The sequence below is a fragment of the Coturnix japonica genome, chromosome 1, assembly GCF_054131305.1.
Source record: "Coturnix japonica strain WE chromosome 1, WE-NBRP24, whole genome shotgun sequence".
Taxonomy (NCBI): domain Eukaryota; kingdom Metazoa; phylum Chordata; class Aves; order Galliformes; family Phasianidae; genus Coturnix; species Coturnix japonica.
In genome coordinates, this window is record NC_140663.1 from 53,857,859 (window position 1) to 53,883,878 (window position 26,020).

The window sequence follows — 26,020 nt, forward strand, 5'->3', positions numbered from 1 at the left end:
ACACTTGATAAGAACATCTTGCCTGGTAGTGGCTTCTTGGCTTTTATGTCTGTTGATTGCTTCTTCACTGTCTTTTAGCAAAATACTCTAGCAGTACTGCCATGCTTGAACATAAACATAGTTTGTAAATTTTCAGTTGTCCTAGTAGCTTTTGATTTGTTAGAGGTATGAAAGACTTGATAGTAGCTTATCACCTCCCCAGAAGGCTCATCTTTCCTAAGGACATCGTGCTGTACTCAGGCTGGATGATGCAAGCTGTATGCTACTAATCTTGAATGGTCTGAGTTGGGTGTGAATGTCTTGCTTAAGCAGGGATCCATCTGAATATCCTTGCTGTTACTGCTCTCTTTGAGACTGTTCTCATCTTCCAGCATTTCTCTTCTGCAGAGCACCCTGCATATTTTCATGTGTCTGTTCATTAATGTCATCTTGTGGTTGCTTTACATCAGCGAGACTGAAATCCCACATTTCCAGAGGTTCTCTACATTTAAGTTCACACAGCTTCAGACTTCTGTGTTGCTTTCAACATAGCTGACCAACTACAATGCTTTAGTAAATCCCATCAAGACTTGGCTGACAGTCTTCTTGCATCTTGTTTTTGTATTTGAGAGGTCTTTGCAGCTCATTTCTCAGTCAGGTTTCAGCTACAGACCATGAGATGACAATATGACATGATGTTTGCTTCTGGACAGCTGCACTACTTATGGTACCATGCGTGACCATTGTCTGATTCCTTTTGGCGATGTCCTTTTCACTTTGAGCTTCATATTGCACAGGTAGGCTATGAAATCTTTTAGCAGAGAGCAGTTGTTTGGTGTAGTCAGAGACATTTAAGGCAAACTTGCCTAGGACATCCTCAGTGAATGCCTCTCATTTTTTATCAGTGTTTTCCCTTTTTTGTTGTTGGTTTGTTGTTGTTTTGGTTTTTTTTTTGGCTTTTTTTGGGTTTTTTTGTCTTTTGTTTTAATTCTGCTTGGTCTTCAGCTTGATCTTAGAACTTTTTAATTTCATACACATCTCTTGTAGGAGCATAGCTTTGAATAAGACACGCGATTAAAGGACTGACCTCTGAAGCAAGATGTGGTAATCATGAAGTATTGTGGCACATCAGTACTCTACTGGTTCTAACAGTAAAGAGCATGTTGACATTTCTATGAAAGCTGCTTTTTGCTGTATGATGATGATGGGAGATTGTATCTTTTTTACCTGTTTACCCAAGAGTGGCTTAAATGTCAGGCTGGTGTTCCTGATTTACTCATCAGCTATGCCATGCTGCCAGTGTGCCAGAGTGACCTTATATTCTGAGCTTCAGTAGTAGAAATCAGCACGGGGCTTTTCTTCTTCAGTATATACTCCTGTATTGGATACCAGCCTACTAGCCATGTTATCAAATCATGCAACTATATCAAGTCAAGGTAAACGTCATCCACAGTAGCCCTTTGTGTATACTGTTGTAGTTGGCATTTTCATTTTGCGTTTCATTTGAATTGCATCTAAAAAAACTGTTCTTACACTGGTTACTTTTAAACTCTTCTGGCACTATGTAGGCTATGGCAGTGGTATCTAAGGTACTCACGATTTCTGAAGAATTCAGCTTATTAAAATACCCTGGAGAAATAAAGGCCTAATGCATTTATTGAAAGTCTGCAGAACTCATTATGAAGTATACAAGAGTATGTCATAGATCATATGTTAGTTTTTCCCCAAAATCCTGTGCTGAAAAATAGCAGAGAGGAGGCATATTGAAGAAAAGGCAGCATCCTGTACAAAGAAAACGATCTGGGAGAGAAGAGATATTTAGGCTTACTGAAGTGTGTGTTTGTTCTGTATAACATCAAAATGGGTTAGGATATGTCCAAATAAAAATAATAAAAAGGGAATGATATCCACCTGTTTTACTGAAGGGCAATAGTGGCTACAGGAAGCAGTTACTTGAACTATGAAAATGTTTTCATCTGATAATTAACAGGTCAGATATTGTCATTAAGTGAACAAGAGACAACAAAAGTCAGAAACTGACTGAGAAAACGAAGTGATTTAAGAATAATCCAGTCATTTGTCTTAGCGTGCTTAAAAAAAGACTCCTCACATACAAGGATAACAATGTGTCAGCTGAAAAGAATCAGAGAAAATAATTTCTTCTAACAGTGCAGACTAAACTCCCTTGCCTGTGCTTATTGCTTATTGAGTGGCATCTCTAAGTTCTGCCCAGCCTCATTTGCTTTAAGCACATTGCCTAGAGGCACGTTAATTCAGGGTTTGAATATCTCCATGCACTTCAGGCAATCCATTTATTATTTGAACAGCCTTGTAGTAGAGTTTTTTTCTTAAGTTTAAACAGAATTTTCTATATCCCATATTTTACCTATTGACTTTTAAACTTGACGCAAGCCAGCAGTGTGCATTTACAGCCTGGAAGGCCGGTGGTATCCTGGTTTCTATCAGAAGAGGGATGGCCAGAAGGGCAACGAAGGTGATTGTCGCCCTCTGTTCTACCCTTGAGAGGCCCCAGCTGGAGTACTGCATCCAAGTTTGGGGCTCCCAGCACAGGGAAGACGTGGAGATTTTGGAGAAAGACCATATGATCCAATAGCACCTCTCTTGTGAGGATGGGCTAAAAGAACTGGGTTTGTTCAGCCTCAAAAAGAGAAGGCTGCAGGGAGACCTCATTACGGCCTTCAATTTTTTTAAAGGGAGTTTATGAACAGGAGAGAAATCAAATCTTACACAATCTAATAGTGATAACACAAGGGAGAATTGTTTCAAACTGAAGGGGAACATTTTTTTTCTGAGAGAGTGATAAGATGCTGGAACAGATTGCCTGGAAAGGCTGTGGGTGCTCCATCCCTCAAAGTGTTCAAGGCCAGGTTGGATGGGGCCCTGGGCAATCTGATCTAGCAGTTGATCTAGCAGTTGGCAACCCTGCCTGTTGCAAGGGGGTTGGAACTTCAAGATTCTTGGGATCTCTTTCGCCGCAAGCCATTCTATGATTCTTGTCTACCAGGAGCCCTGTGTCAGTTTTACAAAGCTGTTTTCTTGTCATTTGGTCCCAGCCTGTATTGGTGCATAGGGTTACTCTATGACTTCATGCCAACAATATTTTGAGTCCAGTATACCAGACAGTTTTCAGTCCTAACTGTCTGCTTACCTAGTCTGCATTTTAATCTTCAGTTTGCATCATTTTTGCATCAGTTTGTCTTTGAGGATGTTATGTGTCAAAGGCTTTGCTAAAGTCAAGCTAAACGATATGCACTGCTCTGCCATTGCCCGCTGAGTCACTCATCTCCCTCTAGAAGGCCATGAGATTGATCAAGTAAATCCATTCTGGATATTCCCACTCACGTTATTTACCTTAACATGTTTCGAAGTGGCTTCCAGGAACATTTCTTCCATCACCATCCCATAGACTGAGGTGAGGCAAACTGGCCTGAAGTTCTGCAAATTCTCCTTCTTGCCCTTCCTTGAAGATAGGAGTGATACTTGTTTTCTTCTAGTCCTAAGCTGTAGATACCTTTTAAAAATATATATTAAAAAATCTCAGTTTCTTGGTTTTAATCATATCTAGATACAGTGACTTCTTAAGTAGTATTTTCTTTTATACTGACAATAGCATTTCTTGTACATCCATTATGTTTTAATTTTGTTGTCTAGATCCTTGTTTTGGGTACAGTGTAAACAGAACTATCTTATTCACTTTTTCCTATTCCATATTTTCTTTCTCTTTTCATGCAGTTCTTTCTGCACATTTTTTTTTTTTCTCCTGAATTAAATGATGGCCTCTCTATGACTACTTTTGGTCATCTGTCTCTGCCTGCTCATTTATAAATGCAGTTATTAATCATGTCATATTTAATAGGGAAACATGCTGATCTACAACTTGATTAAATCTTTAATTATTTTTCTGTGTGAGTATACAAGTTCCCATGTTTGTGGAATGTTTATGTAAAAGAGTTTGGCTTAAAATTTCAGTATTTAGCAAAAAGCATTTTGGATACTCTTTGTGTGCACATAAATCCCTGTGTCTAAACTACGTGAGACTATTAAAGGAATAGCTGATTCCCAGTGCAGGAAAAATGGGTCTGTGTTTGTGCTAAGTGCAGGACAAGCAAAAGATGAGAACTGAGTTTCAAGCTAAAGGGAAAACTTGTGCTCAGAAAACCTTGAAATTGTTTATTTTTACATATGTTTTTTGATTTTAGAAAGCCAGGTTGTAGTTCTTTCAACAGCATAACAACTCATAATCAGTGCCACGGCCGTCATTTTTGGTTACCGAATACCCAGCTATGTCTGGATTTTACTCTGGTAAAGAACTAAGAGGAAAAAGTACAGTAACACTTAGTAAAAAATACTGATTTTCTGTTTCAGTGTAAGACCTGTTCGGAGCCAAAACAAATAACTAGTTCCTCTGCAATCTGTAACAACCCCAACCTAATCAAACCAATTCCAGTGAAGCCTAGTGAAAATCAGCATCAACGAATATCTCAGCAAAGCAAGGTAAAGTGCTCTGTGTGTGTTCTAGTGTTGATGTAATTGAGCAGCCAACTAGGAGTACTTACTTAGATCATAAGGTCAGTGCAAGAATTTGTGGTAAAATCACAGTAAGGATTATTTTTTAAATGCAGAACTGATCTATTTATAAAACAGTCTGCTTCCATCCCCACCGATCTGAGTATTTAAGTTCCAGATGTACCATCCTGATGCAGCAGTGAAAAATAAATAAAAAATAAATAAAAAACCACCTTGTTTTTCAGTGTTGGGATGCTGCTTTGATCCCAAGCTGGTGTTGTCAGTTGCTGAACTGCATTTTTTGTGTTCGTTGTCTTCAAGGGAATTTTAGGTAATCTAAATAAGAAAAGTCTTTTGATACATCTTCAAACTATAGCATATTGCAAAAGCTGAATTCAGTCAGCTGTGACAAGGGGGTGCGCAAGTAGTGACCTTGCTCTGCACAGGGGGAGGTTTTTGTTCTTTATTAATGCTGTACGGATGGCAGGAAGGGTAGATGCTCTTTTATGGTATTTAAAGTGAAACCACTGCTATCTTTCAGATTCATTTTTTTCTCCCACATTAGCAGCTTGACAACTGTTTTCTTGCCCTTCTGATGCGACTGAACTATTAGAAATTCTCTTGGGAGAAAAGAGCATAGCAGTTTTCTTGGCTTTTTCTTGAATACTTCTGGCTAAATATTGTCACCACTTAATGTGATTTATCATGCATGAGATAACTACGCCTAAGATTTTTTTCTTTGTCCCTTCACAGAATGCGGATCCTGAACCACAACACTTGTCTTTGACAGCCCTGTTTGGAAAACAAGAGAAAACAGATGTCACAGAACCACTTAATAAACAGCATCAAGAGAACCTTCCTGTTAGGCAGGGTGTGGTACGTTCTCTCTCCTATGAAGAACCTAGCAGGCATTCTCCCTGTGCAGAGAAACAGCTTTGCCCTGCTATTCAGAAGCTCATGGTGCGTGGGACAGACCTTCACCCACTTGCTGAGTTTCCTGAGAACCGACTCTGTGAAAATGGCAATATCCACCCTGTGGGTGAGGCTTTCACAGGACTCTTCCAGCCTGTGACTTCTCATGGCATTACAACATCTCACGTAGTTCAGGATGCTGCTGGTACTCAGAGTTTGTTACAGAAATTACAGAGTCAGTCAGGGTTGATGACCAAAATGGATCCCAGTGCAACAGGATCTGTGAACTCAACGGCTTCTGTGTTCAGCAGGACTCCTGCTGCTGTTGGAACACCAGCAGCACAGATGAGTAATATGACCCAACCACCTTTGGTATATTTCAATGGTTCCCTGCCAGGTCAGACTTTAGAGTCACAGACACTTGGTAAAGAACAGTCCAAACTTCCTAGACAGCCAGTTCCTCTCTCTGGCAATCAAACAGCCAATTCTGGGGTTATATCACCTCAGGAGTTACTGAAGAAACTCCAGATAGTGCAACAAGAACAGTTGCATGTATCCAGCAGACCAACCTTGGCAGCTAAGTTTCCTGTTGTTACTCAGAACACCAACACCTTGAAACCACTGGATTCCTGGATAGAAAAGACACCGGGTACAGAAAAGCAGAACTCTCTCTTTCAGGTAAATAAATAATTTCAAAAACAGTTTTATCAGTTTTTATAAGCTTTTAAGGGATATTCTCTATGTTTCTTTTTGACCAGTATATTCTTCTTTTTGCCTTACTATGTGTTGTTATCTTGCACATATGATTCATTTTGCTGGTGATAGTTTATCAACAGCGTAAGGAAGTTATAATTTAACAAGCAGTGATATCTTAAATACCAAAGAAGATGTCTCCTGTACATCAGTAATAGCAAAAAATACTGCAGTATTTATGTAGCTCTTCTTTGTTTTTCAGACAAGTTTGGAAACATCGTGTAGGTTTCAGTGGCCACACTTTGTAATGTTTTAGGTATAACAATATTTTTTCCTCACAAAATTAGTCATAACTTTTGATGTGCAAGTAAGAGTTTCCTTTTGTGCCAGTTGCTAAAAGTGCTTACAATGCTGAAAGGCTGCTTTCTTTCTCCCAGCAGGTTAATAAAGTATTTTTACATTGCTGAATTCATTATCTTGGACCATAACCTCACTCCAAGCTGTTCAGTAGTTTTGTTTTTTTATTCAGTAAGTATTGTTTTGAAAAGTTGCCCTTGCATACAAGTCTTAAAAAGGGGGTGAAAAATAGCAAATCCCCAAAAGGCTGAATTCTTTTCATTAGGACCCTTGTATTGGGGTCAGAAAATTCAGGAGATGTCAAGAGATTGTGCGTCTCTACCTAATGTATTTTTCTGTCCTACAGAAGAACCTCAAATGTGATTACTAAGTGTTTGGTCCTTGACAACTCCTCTCTGCTAACAATGTCTTTCTTTGTAGAAACTTACATGCTTGAATGTCTTCATGTGTGCTCTGCTTGAGGATGACCATTAAAGCCCCTTTTTACTTACTTTATAGGAGATAGAGAATCAACAAACCTTACACTGTGCTGGAGTCTACAAGTTACTTACCCAAATTATAAACCATTCATTTTTTTCTGCTGCTTTTCTTCTGGAACTTCTTAAATAGCTGAATGAAAGGCCACTGCTCCGAATATCCTCCTTATTTCTAGAAAGTCATTTTTCACCCAAGGAGGCTGAAATAGCCATTTAACAATTAAGGGCCACATGGGCCATGTTTGCCATAAACACTGACAGATAGTGATTTCTAATTTCATGAGAGAGGTCGGAGGAGGATGAATCTGATAAAGCAAATAGCCACCGTTATTTTAATTCGTCCAGTTAAACTGGCGTGATTTTGCATCTGTGTGAAGGAGCGTTTGGTGGATTAGTCACTGAAATCTTTCAGGATCAGTTGCTTACAGATGGCAGTCTGACTTCCCAGTGAAGTGCTAATTGAATAGAAAGAGGACCTAGAGTCGCAGTAATTTACTGTTTTCACTGGGAATGGAAGTTGCCTGCTATAAATGCAAGAAATTGTCTTATTCACTGGGAAATGCATGTACGGCATGAAGACTGAGGACATTCAGTAGCTTGGGGTTCATTTTTTCAGGTCCATCTGAATGCCCCTCAAGCAGCCTGTCCCTGAGGGGTAAGAGGGTATTAGCTGAAGAATTAGCGGGACTCATTGATAGGTCTTTAAACTAGGAACGAAGGGGGAAGGGGGCAAAATAAGGGCTACTGGGGTTGAACGGTACATTCGAGGGATTGTACCAAACTCTGTGGGCAAAGATTGCAGAGTGCAAAAGGAGGGAGTAGGGCAGGGGGATGCTGGGGATGCCGCTGTTCTAGTGGATCCTGGATCGCTTATGAAGGTGGTGAGACGGACAGCCCGGCTGAAGTGCCTTTATACTAATGCACGGAGCCTGAGTAACAAGCAGGAGGAACTGGAAACTGTGATGCACTCTGAAAATTATGACATTGTTGCTATCACAGAAACATGGTGGGATGACTCCCACAATTGGGATACTACCATCGATGGCTATAGGCTCTTTAGGAGAGATAGGCGAGGTAGGAAGGGTGGGGGAGTCGCCCTTTATGTCAGAGATTGGATAAACTGTGATGAGCTCCCCATGAGAAACAGTCAAGAACAGGTTGAGAGCCTGTGGGTTAGGATTAGAGATGGGACTAATAAAGGTCAGCTGGTATTTGGGGTATACTACAGGCCACCTGATCAAGGGGAGGCTGCTGATGAGGCTTTCTTGCTCCAGATGCGTGAGGCGTCTGGCTCACGGGCTCTTGTCCTGGTGGGGGACTTCAACCATCCTGACATCTGTTGGGAAAACCACACGGCGAGCTGCAAGAGCTCCAGAAGGCTCTTGGAATCCATTGATGATAGCTTTCTGGTTCAGGTATTGGACAGACCGACCAGAGGTCAAGCGTTGCTGGACCTGCTGCTCACCAACGCTGAGGAGATCATGAAAGGCGTCAAGGTTGGAGGCTGCCTGGGCTCCAGCGATCATGCCCTGGTTGAGTTTGTGATCTCAAGCGATGTGGGCCTGGCAAAGAGCAGGACCAGGATGCTCAACTTTAGAAGAGCAGACTTCAAGCTACTCAATGGAATGCTGGCCAAGATCCCCTGGCGCGCTGCCCTCAAAGATAAGGACGTTGAGGAGAGCTGGCTACTGTTCAAGGATGCCCTCCTGGCAGCACAAGAGGTCTCCATTCCCCTGATTAAGAAAGTGGGCAGGAGAGGTAGAAAACCGGCATGGCTCAGCAAGGACCTGCTAAGAGAACTGAGGGTGAAGAAAGGGGTGTACAAGCTCTGGAAACAAGGCTGTGTCACCCGGGAAGAATACAGGGATGCCGTCCGAACTTGCAGATGTGGGATCAGGAAAGCCAAGGCGCAGGCAGAACTGAACTTGGCGAGGGATGTGAAAAACAACAAGAAAACCTTCTACAGGTACATTGGCCAGAAGAGACAGGCCAAAATGGGCGTGCCTACTCTGGTAAATTTAAAAGGAGAAATGGCTTCAACAGATGAAGAGAAAGCTGAGGTGCTGAATGAGTTCTTCACCTCGGTCTTCACTGGTGGCCAGGATTCTAGTCTTTTTCACGTCCCTAAGTCTTGCACCCCCATACCTCCATGTGGGGACCAAGGAGGTAAATCCCTCCCCACTGTAAGGGTAGAGCAAGTCCGAGAGTGCCTCCTTAGACTGAATGAGTATAAGTCTATGGGGCCAGATGGCGTGCATCCCAGGGTCCTGAAGGAGCTGGCTGAGGTGGTTGCTGAGCCGCTCTCCATCATATTTGAGAAGTCGTGGCTGTCAGGTGAGGTCCCGGATGATTGGAGGAAGGGTCACGTCACTCCCATTTACAAGAAGGGGAGCAGGGACGACCCGGGTAACTACAGGCCGGTGAGTCTCACCTCTGTGCCTGGGAAGATTATGGAACAGATCCTCCTGGACAACATGCTTGATCACATAAAGAACAAGCATGTGATCCGAGACAGCCAGCATGGCTTCACCAGGGGAAGGTCATGCTTAACTAATCTTGTGGCCTTCTATGATGGAGTGACGGCGTTGGTGGATGAAGGGAAGGCGACCGATGTCATTTACCTGGACCTGAGCAAGGCCTTTGACATGGTCCCCCATCACATCCTCATCTCCAAATTGGAGGGAGGTGGATTTGATGGGTGGACAACTAGATGGATAAGCAATTGGTTAAAAGGCCGCAGACAGAGGGTGGTGGTCAATGGCTCTATGTCCAGGTGGAGGCCGGTAACGAGCGGCGTCCCTCAAGGGTCTGTCTTGGGACCGGTGCTCTTTAACATCTTTATTAATGACATCGATGAGGGAATGGAGTGCACCCTCAGCAAGTTTGCTGATGACACCAAGCTGAGTGGTGCAGTCGATACGGTGGAGGGAACAGATGCCATTCAGAGGGACCTTGACAGGCTGGAAAGCTGGGCTCGGGTGAACCTAATGAGGTTCAACACGGCAAAGTGCAAGGTTTTGCACTTGGGCCGGAAGAACCCCAGGCACCTGTACAGGCTGGGAGGAGTTGTCCTTGAGAGCAGCTCGGCTGAAAAAGACCTAGGGGTCCTGATAGATGAGAAACTTAACATGAGCCAGCAGTGCGCTCTGGCAGCCAGGAAAGCAAACGGGATCCTGGGCTCCATCAGGAGAGGGGTGGTCAGCAGGGATAGGGAGGTGATCGTCCCTCTCTACTCTGCTCTTGTGAGGCCCCATCTGGAGTACTGTGTCCAGGTGTGGAGTCCTCAGTACAAAAAAGATATGGAGATTTTGGAAAGGGTCCAGAGGAGGGCCACAAAGATGATCAGGGGGCTGGAGCACCTCCCCTACGAGGACAGGCTGAGGGAGTTGGGTTTGTTCAGCCTGGAGAAGAGAAGGTTGCGAGGTGACCTCATTGCAGCCTTTCAATACCTGAAGGGAACTTACTCCCAGGAGGGGAGTAAACTCTTCGAAAGGGCTGATAATAGCAGGACTAGAGGAAATGGTTTTAAGTTGAAGGAGGGAAGATTTAGGTTGGATGTTAGGGGAAAGTTCTTTACTAGAAGGGTGGTTAGGTCCTGGAACAGGCTGCCCAGTGAGGTTGTGGATGCCCCGTCCTTGGAGGTGTTCAAGACCAGGTTGGACGGGGCCCTGGGCAACCTGATCTAGTAAATGTGTATGTTTGGTGGCCCTGCTAGGCAGGGGGGTTGGAGCTACATGATCCTTGAGGTCCCTTCCAACCCGGGTGATTCTGTGATTCTGTGATTCTGTGATTCTTACTTGGGGGGTAAAACTGAAATGAGGCAAGTGCCAGGCTGTGTATAATAAGCCTATATGCACAGTAAGAAGTGGGAAAAAATCTTGATGTGTTTTCAAATGAAAAATCCATATTGATGCTGATGAGGCTAATGACTCTGTGTATAACTGAGAAAGAAACTGATGTCAGTGTTAGTTTCAGTATGGAAAGGGAATTAGAGGTCTCACTAATAATGCAGTTCCGATAATTTTACTGCTTTAGTAAAATAGAACAATAGCTTGAGAGGAGGGAACAGTTTTCGCTGGAAGTCACATCCACTGGAATTATTGCTGCAAGTCTGCTTTAACACATAGGAACAAAACCAAACACAAGCGCACAGGCACACCCTTAAAACACCTAAGGAGGCTCTCAGTCCCACATTACATGGCTATGAACAGTCCAAAAAGATTGAAGTTGCCTAGGAGTAGCTGTGCTGACACAGCTATGGCTGCTATTGAAGCAGCATTGGATCCAGTTTTTGACACATTTATATATATATATATATATATATATATATATATATAAAATAACAACAATAATAATAAATGGACTAAAAATGATGAAAGTATGACTATTTATTGTTTTGGACACCTAAGGCTCTGCAACATGGAAGGAGTGGCCTCTTTGGCATGCAGCAGATTGCCCTCATCCCTCCTCAAAAAAAAAAAAAAAAGAAAAGGAAAAAAAGGGATAGAAATTAAGGTAGATGTCTTTATTCCCGTAGATCACCATGAATTTGCCATATGAAGAGAGCCTGGAAGCTAACAATTCAAAACAACTTTTAAAACCAACGTTAATCTTTTTATAGTCGCATCCTTACCGTAGACCAAAAGCTTTAAGCGCTGCCACGCCTGCAGACAGACATTTGAGTGAAATTGAGTTGGCACCAATATATCTGCACATGCTCATGCAAAATTGATCAAAGCAGATTCTGATGAGAAAATACAGCAAAAGGTTTATTCTCTGTAATGGCTTATCTTTTGGTGTTGCATCTTTTACTGTAATCCAGCATACCAAAAAAAAAAGTGAACGCTAAAACGCCTGACAGGAATAGAAGGGTATCTGGACAGTGTCTTTGTTGTTTGGAAAAATCACATTACAGGAACATCCCAGATCTATCAGCAGTGCTGAGAAAATTAAAGCAATAGTCTTTTCCTCAATTGACACATTACAAGTCCAATTTTAAATTGGCTTCTGCATCTCCATATGGTGTAAGAACTGCGATCTCCCACGTGGAGAGGAATAGACCAGTTACAAAAAGAATAAAAAATAAAACTAAACATGAAAAGCTAAGAAATAATGCTCGGAAGCATTCGTCTGATGCTAGCCCTATTCTAAGACGTACTCCTTATGCAGACAGTGAGTAACACGTGCTTTGGGTGCAATAAAAGCACATTAATCTGCAGTGGGCTTTTAAACATGTGCTTAGGATTAGGCATGAGTTATGCCAATTATAGATTCACGCATGCTGAAGTGTTCGTGTTAATCAGAATGGTGGTTTTAAGAATGCTTACAATAACCTTGACACAAGTTGATCTCTTCAGAAGTCCGCTTATATTGTATACTGCTCGCTTGATTTCTTGGAGTGTTTTCCATCAAAAATGTCATCTACCTACTGTGTTACATCTTCTGAAGGTGTATATGGTACATAATAGCTAGCGGTATGATGGTATTGTCAAAGATGCCTATAGCATAACTGCAGTTTCAGGAGCCATTCCTAGATGAACTGTTCGCAGCTCTAAATAACGCCCCTATAACCAGCCTGTGGCATCCCTTGGGTGCTGATATTCCAGAGGAGTGCTTGATGCAAGTGGAATTCTGCACATGCAGAAAGGGGAAGCAGGGCCATGTCCCAGTATCCATTACAGGAGAGCCATGCGTTTCTTAGTGCGTGGTGTTATGTGAATTTGCTACTTGTAATGTCATCTAGCTGCTAACAGCCATGCAGAATATCAGACATATCCTAGTGAGCATTTGTGCTTCAGAGGAGGAATAATACATGCTGCAGTGACTATCTTGCACATTTTTCATTGTTCTTACTTTATTGCTGCACAACTGGCAGTAGACTCCCACTCTGTTATTAGTGACTCAGAGATTTAAGTGTTGACCTGAAAAAGCTGGGAAGGCTGGATGCATGAGCAGCTTGTGTTAGGTTTCATGAGAAAGAAGGGGATCAGTAGTGTATTGGAAAGGCTGTTATGCCTTGTACAAAATTACTCAAGGCTAAAAGACTGGTTTGAAGGCTCTGTGTCCCTACAGAGCGTTTCCAGTGCTCTCAGCAAAAGCTTTGCTCTATAGGAATCACACTAGCAACGCTAATCTGGTGCCCTACATTTGCTGATGGACATCAATTGTCAGGTGGCTGGAGGTGATCTGAATCTAAACTGAAAATTTGACTTTATGGTTTAAAAGGCAACCATCTGGTTTACATGTAGGTTTCTTAAATGGCAGAAGCTTTGAGCATGATCTCTTGGCAGAAGAAAATACACTGTAATGTTTGCACACAAAAGCAGTTAGTATGGGCTGAAAATAAAAGATACGTGTATTTTCTGCTGAGGCAAACACTTGAAATACTGCAGTAACCTGTCGGTATTAGCTCAGTCACCAGTAGATGGCAATATTGCTTATTCCATATACCATCCATATGATTGGAAAACTACGAAGAAGCTGTTTTTAATCCAGAAATAAAAAACAGTTTTTGATATGTCTGTTAAAACAAAACACATGTATGTTTGACAGTAGTAACTATTTGTTGCATAATTTGTGTTAGGTTACGTTTGTCTCAGACTCTAGAGAGGAGTGTTTTGATTTCAGAGGACTTATCGTTTAAATCTTTGACATCGTCAGTCTTAGGTTTCTCTGTCTTAGTGAGACGATTTACCTCCTCCAGCTGCTCCCCACCACTCCTTTGCTGGAGGCTCCTACCCTGCAGAGCAGTTTTTATATGCATTCTTTAAATTGTTCATTAGGAAAAATCATCTGATTTAAGGTAACCCACCAGTTTTACTTGAGATTAAGAGTAGCTATTCAAGCTACATGGATGAGTAGGTCAGAGATGTTGTCATGAGCATCTGGGGGCAGCCAGTCTTCTACTGGCATATCTTCAGGAGAATGTGTGCACACGCTGAAGGTCTGAATCTACATTGGTACGTCCCTATGGACTTCTGATGGTTTTCATAGTTTCATAGTTTCATAGTTTCATAGTTTCATAGTTTCGTGCGGATTGGAAGGGACCTTAGAGATCATCGAGTCCAGCCCCCGGGATTCGAGCTTCTGTGTAGCAGAGCGGCACTTCTACCACTTGCGCCACAGGGGGGATTCGAACTCCGGGCCCCAATAAGCACTGGTTTCTAAGCATATTACTAGGATTACCTTCAGAAAGTTTCAGTATCTACAAATTTAGTGAATAAAACATTTGCTAGTACTGACTAGTTCTGCAGGTTTTAGATTTCTGAGATTTATCACAAATTTTAAATGTAAAAATTCTTTGACACCGATATTTGCATGTTGGTATGGATATGACAGAGAGGGAACTTGCAGAACTCCAGCAGTGTCTGGGTTTTCCTTCTCTTTGAGGGCCATTTTGATTTTATAAGCTGAGAATCGGTTAGGAGTCAGTTCTATTTCTAATGGTGCCATCAGTTCACTGTAGGTCTTCAAATACATAATTTAATATCTGTTTTGTTTTACTTCTCCTTACATATAAAGAGAATTACATTATACGTGTGTGTGCATGCATGTGTACATGTATGCATATATACATAAAGACAGCAGTTTGAAAGTAGTAATTGGCAAATATTTTCTATTATTAGATACCAAGACTGAGCTTTACTTTTGGTATTTGCAAGTAAGAAAGAATATTATCAAACTTCAGGGCTTAATGGCCTGATGGAAAACTTTACAGTTAAAAGTACTCATTATTTAATAACAGTGTTTGCCTGACAGGTAGGCTGTATCGCATTTGAACCCATGACTGTGTTCTCAGTTTGGATGGAGGACCTTTTAACCTGGAACTGAATCATACAGGAGTCCTGAACCGGAGGTTCATGGAACTGGACCGATCTCCCACAATTTCTGTACTTGTTGCAAATCAGTCTGCATCTTTAATCATCTTAATTCCTATAGAATTGATTGAACAGGTTATTTAATTGATATTTTTTATGTGGACAGGTAATCTCACCTCAGCGCATTCCTGCTACTGTGACTCCTACCTTATTGATGTCCCCAATGGTGTTCACTCAGCCCACACCTGCTGCACCAAAAGCCAATGAAGGTGGGCGGTTAGCAGCATCAAACCAAGAACCTGCTGCTAGCTCTGCTAACCTTCTCCTACCACTGCAAACCCCAGAGCCACCTGTGATCAACAGCAGCTCAGTGACAAAGATGCAGCTGCAGGAAACACTTCTACACTTGATCCAGGTAAAGTGCCACAAGTTTTTCTACTTCAATTTAAACCTTTATTACCATTTCGATATGAGCACCTGGTCACCTAAGCACCTGGGCATCTAATGAGTTTTGTATATGTGCCTAGATGGATAATTAAGTATGTGCTGGAAGCTTTTTATGGCTGTGTTAATTGAGTACTATTCCACAGAGTAGGAAGGTGATAGCGTCTTCTTGCTTACTGTTAGCTTAAATGCACTCTGATTAATCAATGTAGTTTGAGGTTAAGGAAAGATGATACAATTGAAGGAAAATAATAAAAATGACCGAAAGCTTCAAAAGGCTGTCACGAGAGCTGGAAAGATACCTGTTGTATTTTTAGCAAAGTAAGGGGTGTTTATCTTATCAGACAAATACTTCAAAGAGCAAGAAGAATTCAGATGGGAAGTGTGAGCAACTTTAAAATATGGGTTAGGTAACCTAAAAGCGTGCTAGTTCAATCTATTCTATATAATTCTCTACTTGAAATGCTGAATTTCCTCTTGCTAGAATTATTCAAGTTTAAATCTGACAAAGCATTAACAGCATGTAGGAGATGACTGTTTACTGCTCTGTGATTATGTGAATTATGATTTTTTTTTTCAGTAACTTACTGTGAAATTAATACCTGAAGAGTAGAGACTGTAGAATTAAAGAACTGGCTATAGTGTGTAATGAATGGAGGCACGGGTTGAAGTGTCCAGTTTGTAGGCCAAACTATGCCTATGTGGCTTGGCAATAGAATATGCCTTTATTGGAATGCTGAAGTGACTCACATAAAATGAAGTTTAAATTACAGATCTATAAATAAAATAGTGTCTTTAAGGCATTAGATGTTCATCTCATTTCCCTCCTTATTTTTATGTTGGGTCTAAAAAGAAAAATACTGTAATATTCTGTCTTACGTACATGGAATATCTGGATAATAGGAAAGCCATGTATGAAATTAAAAAGGAGAAAACAAGATTCTGTGCACTGAAACTGTATCTGTAAAATGCATGTTCAGTTGCGCTGTTCTTGATGACAGCTGGGATTAACTGTGTTACCTGGAAATTATTTACTGTTTAATAACGGGGATGCTGATTGCTAGTTCCTTAGCTATCATTTTCTGTTATATAACACTACAATCTCAGTTGCTCCTGGTTTTCCTCAAGGACTATCCTGATTTTAATTATCTTCATATGTTTATGTAAGCTACTTAAGACATCTTTTCTTAGTGTGAAATTGCCAGCTCTTGCAAAAAACGGTCTTCTAAAGAGAAAAGTTAAACGTGCATCAGAACAAAAGGAGCAGAGCGTGGTGGAAGCATTAAGACTAAAATAATTAAACGGTCTAATATTGGTAGGACTAAGGGGCAATGGCTTTAAACTAAAAGAGGGGATACTAAAAGAGAGTGAGATGTTAAGAAGTAATTTGTTACTCAGAGAGTGGTGAGCCCTGGTACAGGCTGCCCAGAGAAGATGTGGGTGCTCCATCCTTGGAGGCGCTCAAGGCAAGGTTGGATGGGTGGCAGCTCTGCCCATGGCAGGGAGTTGGAACTGGATGAACTTTAAGTTACTTCAAACCCAAGTCATCCTGTGATAAACAGGATGAAAGTGTTTGCCCAGGTGGGATTTAGTATAGGAGCAAAACCCAAAGTATTCCACTGTTCCTTCAGAGACACAATAATCAATGAACTAATGGAAGAAACTTAAGGAAACTGTTTGGTAAATGGGGGCAAAGAAAAGCAATTACAGGATTATGTCATAGAATCATAGAATCCTCAGAGTTGGTAGGGGCCCTTAAAGGTCATATTGTGCAACACCCTTGCAATGAACAGGGGCATTAGATCAGGTTAGTTAGATCAGGTTGCTCCGAGCCTGTACTCTCTACAGTATCATGCAAGAACAGCATACTCAAGATAAATCAGTGTGTTTGGAAAGCTTACTTTCTATCTATTCATTACTGCTTATAGAGTCGTGCTTCCCATCCAGTTATATATTACATCCAAGCCATAGAATGTATGCCTGAAAAGGAAATACCCCTTCTGTTGTGTGCTTCTAAGATAGAGCAAGGTTGAAAAGTATTTTGTCTGTGAAATGGAAGTAAAACCTTATCTGTTTACTCAGTAATGTCTCCTTGATAGTAACGATTGTGTTTTGTTTTTCAGAACGACGACAACTTCTTAAACATTATTTATGAAGCGTATCTCTTCAGTGTGAGAAAGGCAGCAATGAAGAAATCCATGTGAAAGATGGTTGCTTTTTAATTTCTATTACTTTCTGAATCCCAGGAAAAAGGCTTCCAAATTTTCAAGTAATGTCCCATTTAAAGAAATAAATGGTCTTGGGCATTTTGCATACACACAGATTTTGCTCCTTAGCAAGTCCATGTTGTACTTAGAAACAAGTGGGTGGAAATGGATTGTGCCTTCAGGGAGGGGAGCGTCACAGTGCTGAAAACTTAACCACACAATATTTGTCTTAGACTGGCCCATACTTAGAATTGGTTTTCCTGCATTAAGTCACCCTTCTCAGAACTCAGTTTCGTTTTTTCCTGACAGCGTGGTTATTCGTTGGCTGGGTGCCTTTCCTCCCCTGTCACACGCGACTTCTACGATGAACGATGCCCGTTTCTGACCACATGGTGGCAATGTTGGACTTTTTTTTTTTAAGGTAAATGAAGATCTGGTGGAATTTTGGAACTGAAAGTCTTAGGTAAACTGTTGTGTCACCTTACTTAGTTGTCTGCAGAGAGATTTAGAAGAAATGTCATGACTATCCCCGAAAATTTTGTAGAGAAATCTTTTTCTATTTTAATAGGAATATTTTTAGCTAGCCGTAGAAGTGGAACTCTGCAGCTGTTTTGATGAATTAGGGGGGAGGGTTTTGTTTGTGAATGTACTTGCTATCAGCATAGCTTTGGGGTGGCACTGGATTCATGTTTCTAATACTCCAGATCCAATCTGCATTACTATAAGCAACGTGCAGCTTTGTTAAGAGGGAGCAAAAGTTCTTTTTTTAAGTGTGGTTTTTTTTTTCTGGAGCACGGTGGTTTCCTGGATCCATTTCTAAAGAAAATAAAATGGATAGTCCCTACATTGTGGTGATTTCATTTTGTTCTACAGTGGACCATATATTTAGAGTTGTTGGGATTGGTTGTACTTCTGTGACTTTAAAATGTTGTAAACGTTTGGCAGAAGAGACAGTAATGAAATTAGAATAAGTGGCTGAACAAAATTTTATCTATTTTTTCATTAGCATCTCCTGCTTAAGTGCAAGTTTGCTACAGGAACCCCAAGTTGTTACTGAGGAGATATTTCCTCTATGGGTGCAGAGAGGCTGAACTGTAGTGCACAAATGAGTACACCCTCATCTGGGTTATAGATAGGGGTGTAGGCATAGCTTACCTGCCTCATCTGTGAGGGAAACGTTCTTCAGTGTCAGTGTGGATGTATGTTTCAATTGGGGTAGTTCTTTTTATTGCTTTTCCAGCAATACAGTGGAACCATCCAGTACCGTGGAAAAGCTGGAGGATGAAAATTTATATTATTCTGCCTAATAGCCTTTTATCAGCTGAGGCTGTCTCTTTAAGCAGTCAGATCTGTGCATGATACCTGGATGTTTATGTCAGGTTTTATAGATCCTTACTTCGAAACTAAAGAAGTTCTGAACACTCAGGTTCCCAAGTTGTTCTGCTTGTAAGACACCACTAGAGCTAGGGAGACTAGGGAGTCCCAGGGCTAGCAAGGCCTTTGGAGAAGAAAAGGCTACTGCCCTTAGGGCTGCTGCTCTTTGATTGCTTTGTTTCTTTTTCTTTTTTATCTGAAAAAGGATTAAAGGTTGAAAGTAGAAAATCAGATCATTTGTGAGGACAGCATTACTTTTAATCGAGGCATTTCCACGGTATCTGCGTGTACATTTTTTTCCTCTTTGTTGTATGTTTTCTAATACTAAGTTTCCTTCTTCTCTTTTTTTTTTTCCCAGTAGAGGAAATATGTTGGGAGTTGGTACTTAGCAAGAATTCCCAGTGTCGCAGCAGTGCTTTACGCGTTAATCCCAGTTTCAGCATTGAATTGATACTAGAGTCAGAGTGTTTCCACTTAGTACTGTTTGCTTCCTTACAAGATTCCATACCTATTGAACCAGAGAGATAAGATGAGGAGCATAAAGTCAATCAAATACTGAAACATCATCTCTAACTAATTCTGTCAGTGTTTATCATGGAAATCCATAATATTCAGTGAAGTCACCTCAACCCTTCCTCGGGCCCTTCTCACAATACTTAGTATGATTTTTATTCATTAGCTCTCTATTGCTCCTCTGTCTTTGCTTCCTTGTTGTTGCTGCAAAGGGGATAATTAAAACTGTACAGCAAAATAGAAATTTTCCAGGAGCAGCATGTGGCTGAATTGGCAGGATGCTTTGTCTCCTCTGACAGCCTGTTTACAATGTGTTGAGCTTTGAATTTCAGTCATAAGAGCAGGAAGAATTCTAGATAACTCAGTCCCTCTAGGATATTAAAACCATAGTTAATATTTTAGCAAACTCAGAGATCTTTGCTGGGGAAAAGATGAGATTAAAAGACATTTTTCATCAAGCATTTGAAGCTCTAATGTTGAAAATGTTATGAGAAGGCAGCAGCTTTACCCAGAGGGATTCCTGAAGCCTAGAGAAAAGATAAAATTCCAGTCATGAAAGTGAATAATGCACTAAAAAATTAATCCTCAGTCAACATGTGATAAACTTTACTGCTCATCCTGACTAAGGACTTTTCAGAGCCTCATATGACTCCTGGCCTTTTCCTAGCTGCTAGGGCTATCCAAAAGAAGCTTGTTCTGACCTCTGGGCATCAATCTGCGCTGAGCAGAACTGTGAATAAAGGAGGAAGCTTGGCACATATAAACAGGAGGAAAATGTGGTTCTGCAAGACACTGGTGAAGAAACTAAGACTGCAGCTTTACAAACACTTCAAGCTGGCTGTATTGCTGTAGAGGCAGCCTGGCCCACCACCCACACTTAGACCGGTGTGGGAATGCACAGCTTTCCTTCCTTTTTCCAATGTATTTCTCCTTTTCATTTGGATTAAGACAGGTACATGGCGAAATGCGTTGCGGAAAAATTGGTCCAGGTTAAGACTCTCTCCACGCCAAGGCTGGTTTAGATCTAGATCAGTTTGGTGAGCAGCGGCGCAGGCATCAGCATTGGTGAGGCGTGGGGGTAAATCATAGAATCACAGAAGCATTTCAGTCAGAAGGGACCCTTGAAGGCCATCTGCTCAAATTCCCCTGCTGAACAGGGACACCCACAGGTAGATCAGGTTGCTCAGAGCCTCCATCCAGCCTGACCTTGGGTGTCTCCAGGGATGGGGGTATCCATCACCTCTCTGGGCAACCTGTGCCCCAGCAGAGGACATGCTGTGTTACACCTCAGGGTGTGATGAGGGCTGACATTCTCCTGCTTGCTGCCCAGCTGCTGATGGAGTCCCTGTGAGAAGATCTAGGTATAAATCCTGGGTGGGATCTGCAGAGAAGAAAGTGAAGCAGGAAGGACTGAGCTGATCTATTGCTTTAAACTGACTTAAGCTTTTGTGAAACTTAGCCAAAGGCCTTTTGCCTCTTCACTTCACACACCAAAGATATCACAAAGATTAAAATGTGACTCCACTGCTGTGCCCTGACTTGGTTGTATGCAGCAGACCATGCAAGTGTTCACAGTAGCTCTTCTAAGGATAAGCATTGTTCATGAGGTTAATCACTCTGTAGAGCCAACGGAAGGGCAGGATTGTCTTGAGGGCAAGCCTGAACACAGACCTAATTTGGCCCGGGAGATTAGACTGACTGATCTATAATAGCTTGTGCGAGCACCTTCCCCAGCACCACCACCATCTTGTGTTGAAACCGCTGACCACAAAGGCAGCCCCTACTTTTCCTCACAGAACAGCAGATGTTTGGGTGGATGAGTTGGTATATACAATGGGAGGAAAAACCCTCGTGTTATATGGGCAAAAGACAAAAGAAAGGGTCACAACTCATTTTACTACAAGTAAGATAGCAGTTTCAAATGATGAAGGAACCAAGGTCCTACAGGTGCTACCCTGTAGACAGAGGGATGCTGAATGTTGGCTGGACCCTACACAACTATGAATTCCTCTCTTGCCCAGATATTGCCGGTCTGCATCATAGGCCCATCAGCTGAGTGCAGAGCTCCCATGCTTTCTCTTGAACTCTGCTGTTATGCATCTCTATTACAGCGCAGTGCTCTGGGTACAGCTATCAGTACTGCATTTCTTCACCTGGTAATCTGAAATCTACTTATGAAACCTATGAAATAATGACTGATATCACATCTCTTCAAAAAGCTACAACTTTGTGCTTTTCTCCAGCACTTGCCTGTGAATACTACACATAGAAGGAGAGCAGGAAGGAATGTGCAGACTCCTGGCAGTGCTCCCAGCACAGGGCTACTTGGGCTGGGGACTAAAGCTCTGTTTCCCTTCATTTTTACTGCTGCTTAGCAGCCTGGATCACTAACGACCTCCTCCTTTCCACTTAGAGCAGTAGCCCCAGACCTACCACTTTGCAGAAGTGCCTGCATTTCTCATTCCTTTAAGAAAGTGGTATTTTTATTTGGATTTTTTTTTTTTTTTAAAGACTGTCTCCTCTTCGGTATTTACTGGGCCAGTCCTGCACTTGCGATCTTATCCTATGGCTGCAGTGTGCTGTGGCCAAGTGTTGGAATTAGGGGATCAGTCAGGTTGTAGAATCACAGCCTGTTTCTGGGATCCTGTGCTTAATGCTTACTGTTTGGTAGCAATGCACAATCCACTGCTTGTCCCTGCTGTCTCACCCTCTTGGGATCTATTGTCTCCATATTTCTATATCTAAAGGCCCAAACCCGGTGCTTCCATTTCTGTTTCCTACCCCAGCCATAGTTCCTGTAATCTCCACCTCCACTTCCTTCAAAGCAGCTGATCACGGGGGGATGTGTGCCCACATCTTCCATGTGAGCAATCACAAGTGCTCACTCTGTGCTACTTTCAGATGGATCGCATCCCACTAAAAACATGTCCTGCATCTTAGGAATGTCTCAGCAATATCAGTGGCACTGATCAGAGAAAGACTGGTGATGCCTGTAACAAATGCAAGCTTCATTATCTTTGAGAAAAGTCCCTGCAGGAATCATAAAGGAGATTTGTCAAGGGAATGTTAGAAAGAATGAGGGGAAATGCAAGGAAGATCAAAGATCTCCGGTTAACTCCCTTGACTGAAAGTTATGTATGCAGGCAATGTGCTCAAGAAAATGCAGTAAACTCTTTGAAACGACAGTGAATTATAAACAGAAGAGTAAGCTGGGAATTTTCAGCTCACCTGTGGGACAGAAGTAGGTGTGAAAACTGGAAGAGGATGAAGGGAGATGGAGAGGCACAGATGAAATTCAATTTCATCCAGGAAAACTTTCACTCCGTTGCATTAAAGCAGAAATTTGGAGGCCATTACAGTTCAGAAGATACAGGAACTAAGCTAATCCCTGACTGCAGGAGGCTGTTAAATCCAGCATTTTAAAGTTCTTCAGTGCAAAGTACCCTGAAGCAGCCAGGTAACCAAAGGTGAAGACGGTAAGCGCTTATCTCTGAGCCATCAGCAGGCAGCTGGAGCAGAGCAAGCATTGCAAAGCAGAGCACTTCACAAGTGCTTCTGTGCATACTTGGAAGGAATCAGCTACTAAAATGAGAAGAATTCAAATACCAGCTTAGGAGGTGACAGAAGGAGGAAGGTTGTGATTTCTTTATGTCACTTCATAACAACACGTTTAATTACACTGGCGCTGAGGTCTGAGAATGGAGGTGGCGGGATGGAGAGATGGGGAAGGTTGAGTACAGAACAAAGGGACACAGGAATTCTGGTCAACATGTAAACCAACGTGATATGCTCTTTTTATTCAGAAGGTCGACAATATTGGTGATTTCATAATCCACTTGCACATCTTTGGATGAGAGCTCTTGTATGATTGTAAAGGATGGATGGGCTGAGATGGCCTGCACATGACAGCCTGCTGCAGGACAGAAGAGCCAACACAGCAGGAGCAAACAAAAAAGTGATGGTATTTTCACATGTAGAGACTGAGCTGATTAAAAAGCAAGTCACTGTGCTCTGAGACATGCTCTCCCAGCCATGCAGCAGGGCTGTACCAGGGGCTGTTCCCCTTACCCTTCCCAGCCCACCAGCAGCTGTTCCTTGCTCAGCTTTTCTCAGAGCCTCCAATGGGATTTGTGAGTACTGTTTCACTGCAGATGCAGCTTTGCCAGGACAGGTGGGATATTAGAATTGTAGAATTGAGGTTGGAAAAGATCTCCAAGATCACCCAGTCCAGCCCCAAGCCAACACCACCATGCTTTGGATGAGGATTTGCAGGTAGCATGGGTTGGAGATGCCCCAGCAGAGGACACGCTGAGTCCCAGGCCCTGTTTCCATCTCAGGCTGTGATGAGGGCTGCCAGCTCTCCTGCTTTGCTCCTTGCCCTGCTGCTGATGGAGCCACTGTGAGCAGAGCAGGCCTAGGGGTACACTACAGCTAGAACGGGAATCACTCCAAGCTGGGAATGCCTGTTTACTCCAGCATCACTTGCACATAGAAAGCTTAGGTCAGAGCTGCAACAAACCACTGTTGCTCACTGGATCTCAGTGCAGGTCTGCCTCATTGCTGCACAGATCAGGTATTCCATGCAGGGCTCCCCAAGACATGGCTGCACAGCTTCTGTCTGAATTCAGGAGCCTCCATCTCAGGTGTTAGCTTCAACTTCAGTGTTGTGCTCAGCAAGAGGCAGGCAGCTGGAGTGTGTATCTTCAGCAAATGGTAGGTGACTATAGACATCAAGGCTTGGGATAAGAATTTTCTTCTTCATTACATATGCATGCATTATTTATCAATAGCTCTGGTAAACTTAAGACCCAGTTTTTGTCATGGGAAGTGAATGTATTTCTCAATTTCAAGCATGCTGCAGGCTGCTTTGCCCTCGTTCCAGCTAAATGGTTTGCCCAGTTGTCACTGTCTCTATTGAGTGCCACATATGCTGCCTGAATGCCAGGAGGAAGCAGAATAAGTGAAGCTGCTGGAAACTCTGTTTCAAACACAGATTTTGCATACTGCTACACATTCCAGCAAGAAGAAAGGGATGATTTGCTCCCATCTGTGCATAGATGAGGCTACGTCCTGGTGAGCTGCCATGTCTTCTCAACCTGATGCCCTCCTGCATGCCCAGCACCCCATGGGGGGATGATGGCTCATGGTGTGGGGGGCTAGCAAGAATCTGACTTTCTTCCTCACCTAATTTGTGCTCCTTGAAGGAAATCAAAGGAGCTGGCAGGTGACACAGCTAATTGCAGGCGTGGAGGCAATTTAGGGCTGATGGGAAGTGACTCTAGTCACTGGGGGCTTGAAAGATCCCTACTTTCCAAAGCCATAGGTCAGGGAAGATGTCTTCCTTTCATTGCAGGAGGAATCACAAAATGCAAGCTGCTTGGAAACTGTGGATCTGGTGTGGAAACCTCACAGTCCTTCTCTTCCTCAAGACTGTCATGATATTTTTAATAACAATTGATGGCTGCATAAACTCACAAACATGTTTTCATTAATATTCATGAAAGAATGGACTGTTTTTATCTACACCTACATCAGTGTGTGGTAAGATCTATCCCAAGCCCAGCTTTTATGTTTAATTGCATTGAAACGTGATCACCTCCAATTTTTTGGGGGAAAAAAATAGTTCGTTTTCAGAGGAAAGCATGAAATGTTATAATTTCTGACCTAGAGTTTTGGCAGAGCTGTTCCATTCTGTGATATCAACATGGTTGGGGGGAAAATAACCCAAATTATTGAGATTTTTAATTGAGCTCTGAATATTGCAGCCATGCTGATGTGTGTTTCTACAATAGCACCCACCCAGACATTCAGTGAAAGCATCCCACGGCCTTTGTCCAGTAAATCCTCGTCAGGATTTCTGCACATACATGAGGCGTTTTTGTCAGATCATGAAAGAAAGAAACTCATCTCTGTCTCCACATCTGTCAGGAGGAAGTTTTGCACTGAGAGGGCGGTGAGGTCCTGGCACAGGCTGCCCAGAGAAGCTGTGGGTGCCACATCCCTGGAGGTGTTCAGGGCCAGGTTGGATGGGGCCCTGGGTAGGTTGAGCTGCTGGGTGGCAGCCCTGCCCATGGCAGGGGGGCTAGGACTAGGTGATGTTTAAGGTTGCTTCCAACCCAAGCCATACAATGATTCTATTATTTCCTGACCCTGGCTGGGACACAGGGCAAGCGGGACTCTGCTTCCTTCTGGCCCAGACTGCTGCTCTAATTTGACCCAGATACCTCCATGCTGATAACCTTGTTAACCTCTGTATCCTTATTAACACACTGAGCAGGGAGAAGTAGGTATTTGCAGCACATCCTCTGAGCAGGGTCATTGCATCACAACGTTTAACGCAAAGGATTTGGCAACATGAAGGATGCTGCGAGACGCACACTGAGTCAAGTGTTTTTGTGGCTGTGGAGATTAGCAGATTAAGTGGCATCATTTTGTTAGTCAGTTGGTGCATTGCAGTTTCTGGGGCTCCCCAGGAAGCAAAGCCTCCTCCCTCAAAAAAACTGTTCTAGTGCAGCTACTTTACCAGGAAAGATCTAATCCCTTTCAAAATGGGGTTTCCCTTCCTTCTAATCAAGCTCTTTTGAGTCATGTGGACTTGAAATGGAAAAGATTAAGTTTAACCCTTTGGTAGTAGAGGGAGAGGGCTTAAGCTGACTTTCATTCTCTCTATCCCTGTGTAAGACCCAGGAAATCAGCTGTCTGCTCACAGTTCTCTCCAAAT

The 26,020-nt window shown here is 42.5% G+C and overlaps 1 protein-coding gene across 3 annotated transcripts in view; it reads left to right on the forward strand.

The window, feature by feature from the left end:
* DCP1B (decapping mRNA 1B) overlaps positions 1-18,256 on the forward strand; it is a 42,627-nt gene extending 24,371 nt beyond the window's left edge. For all 3 annotated transcript variants that reach the window (XM_015865297.3, XM_085540329.1, XM_085540323.1), the window contains 4 exons: positions 4,366-4,494; positions 5,260-6,096; positions 14,928-15,176; positions 17,329-18,256. In XM_015865297.3, the coding sequence (XP_015720783.1) occupies positions 4,366-4,494; positions 5,260-6,096; positions 14,928-15,176; positions 17,329-17,409 (1,296 nt within the window). In that variant the 3' untranslated portion in view covers positions 17,410-18,256. The remainder of the gene's footprint in view (positions 1-4,365; positions 4,495-5,259; positions 6,097-14,927; positions 15,177-17,328) is intronic.
* Positions 18,257-26,020: the final 7,764 nt, after the last annotated feature.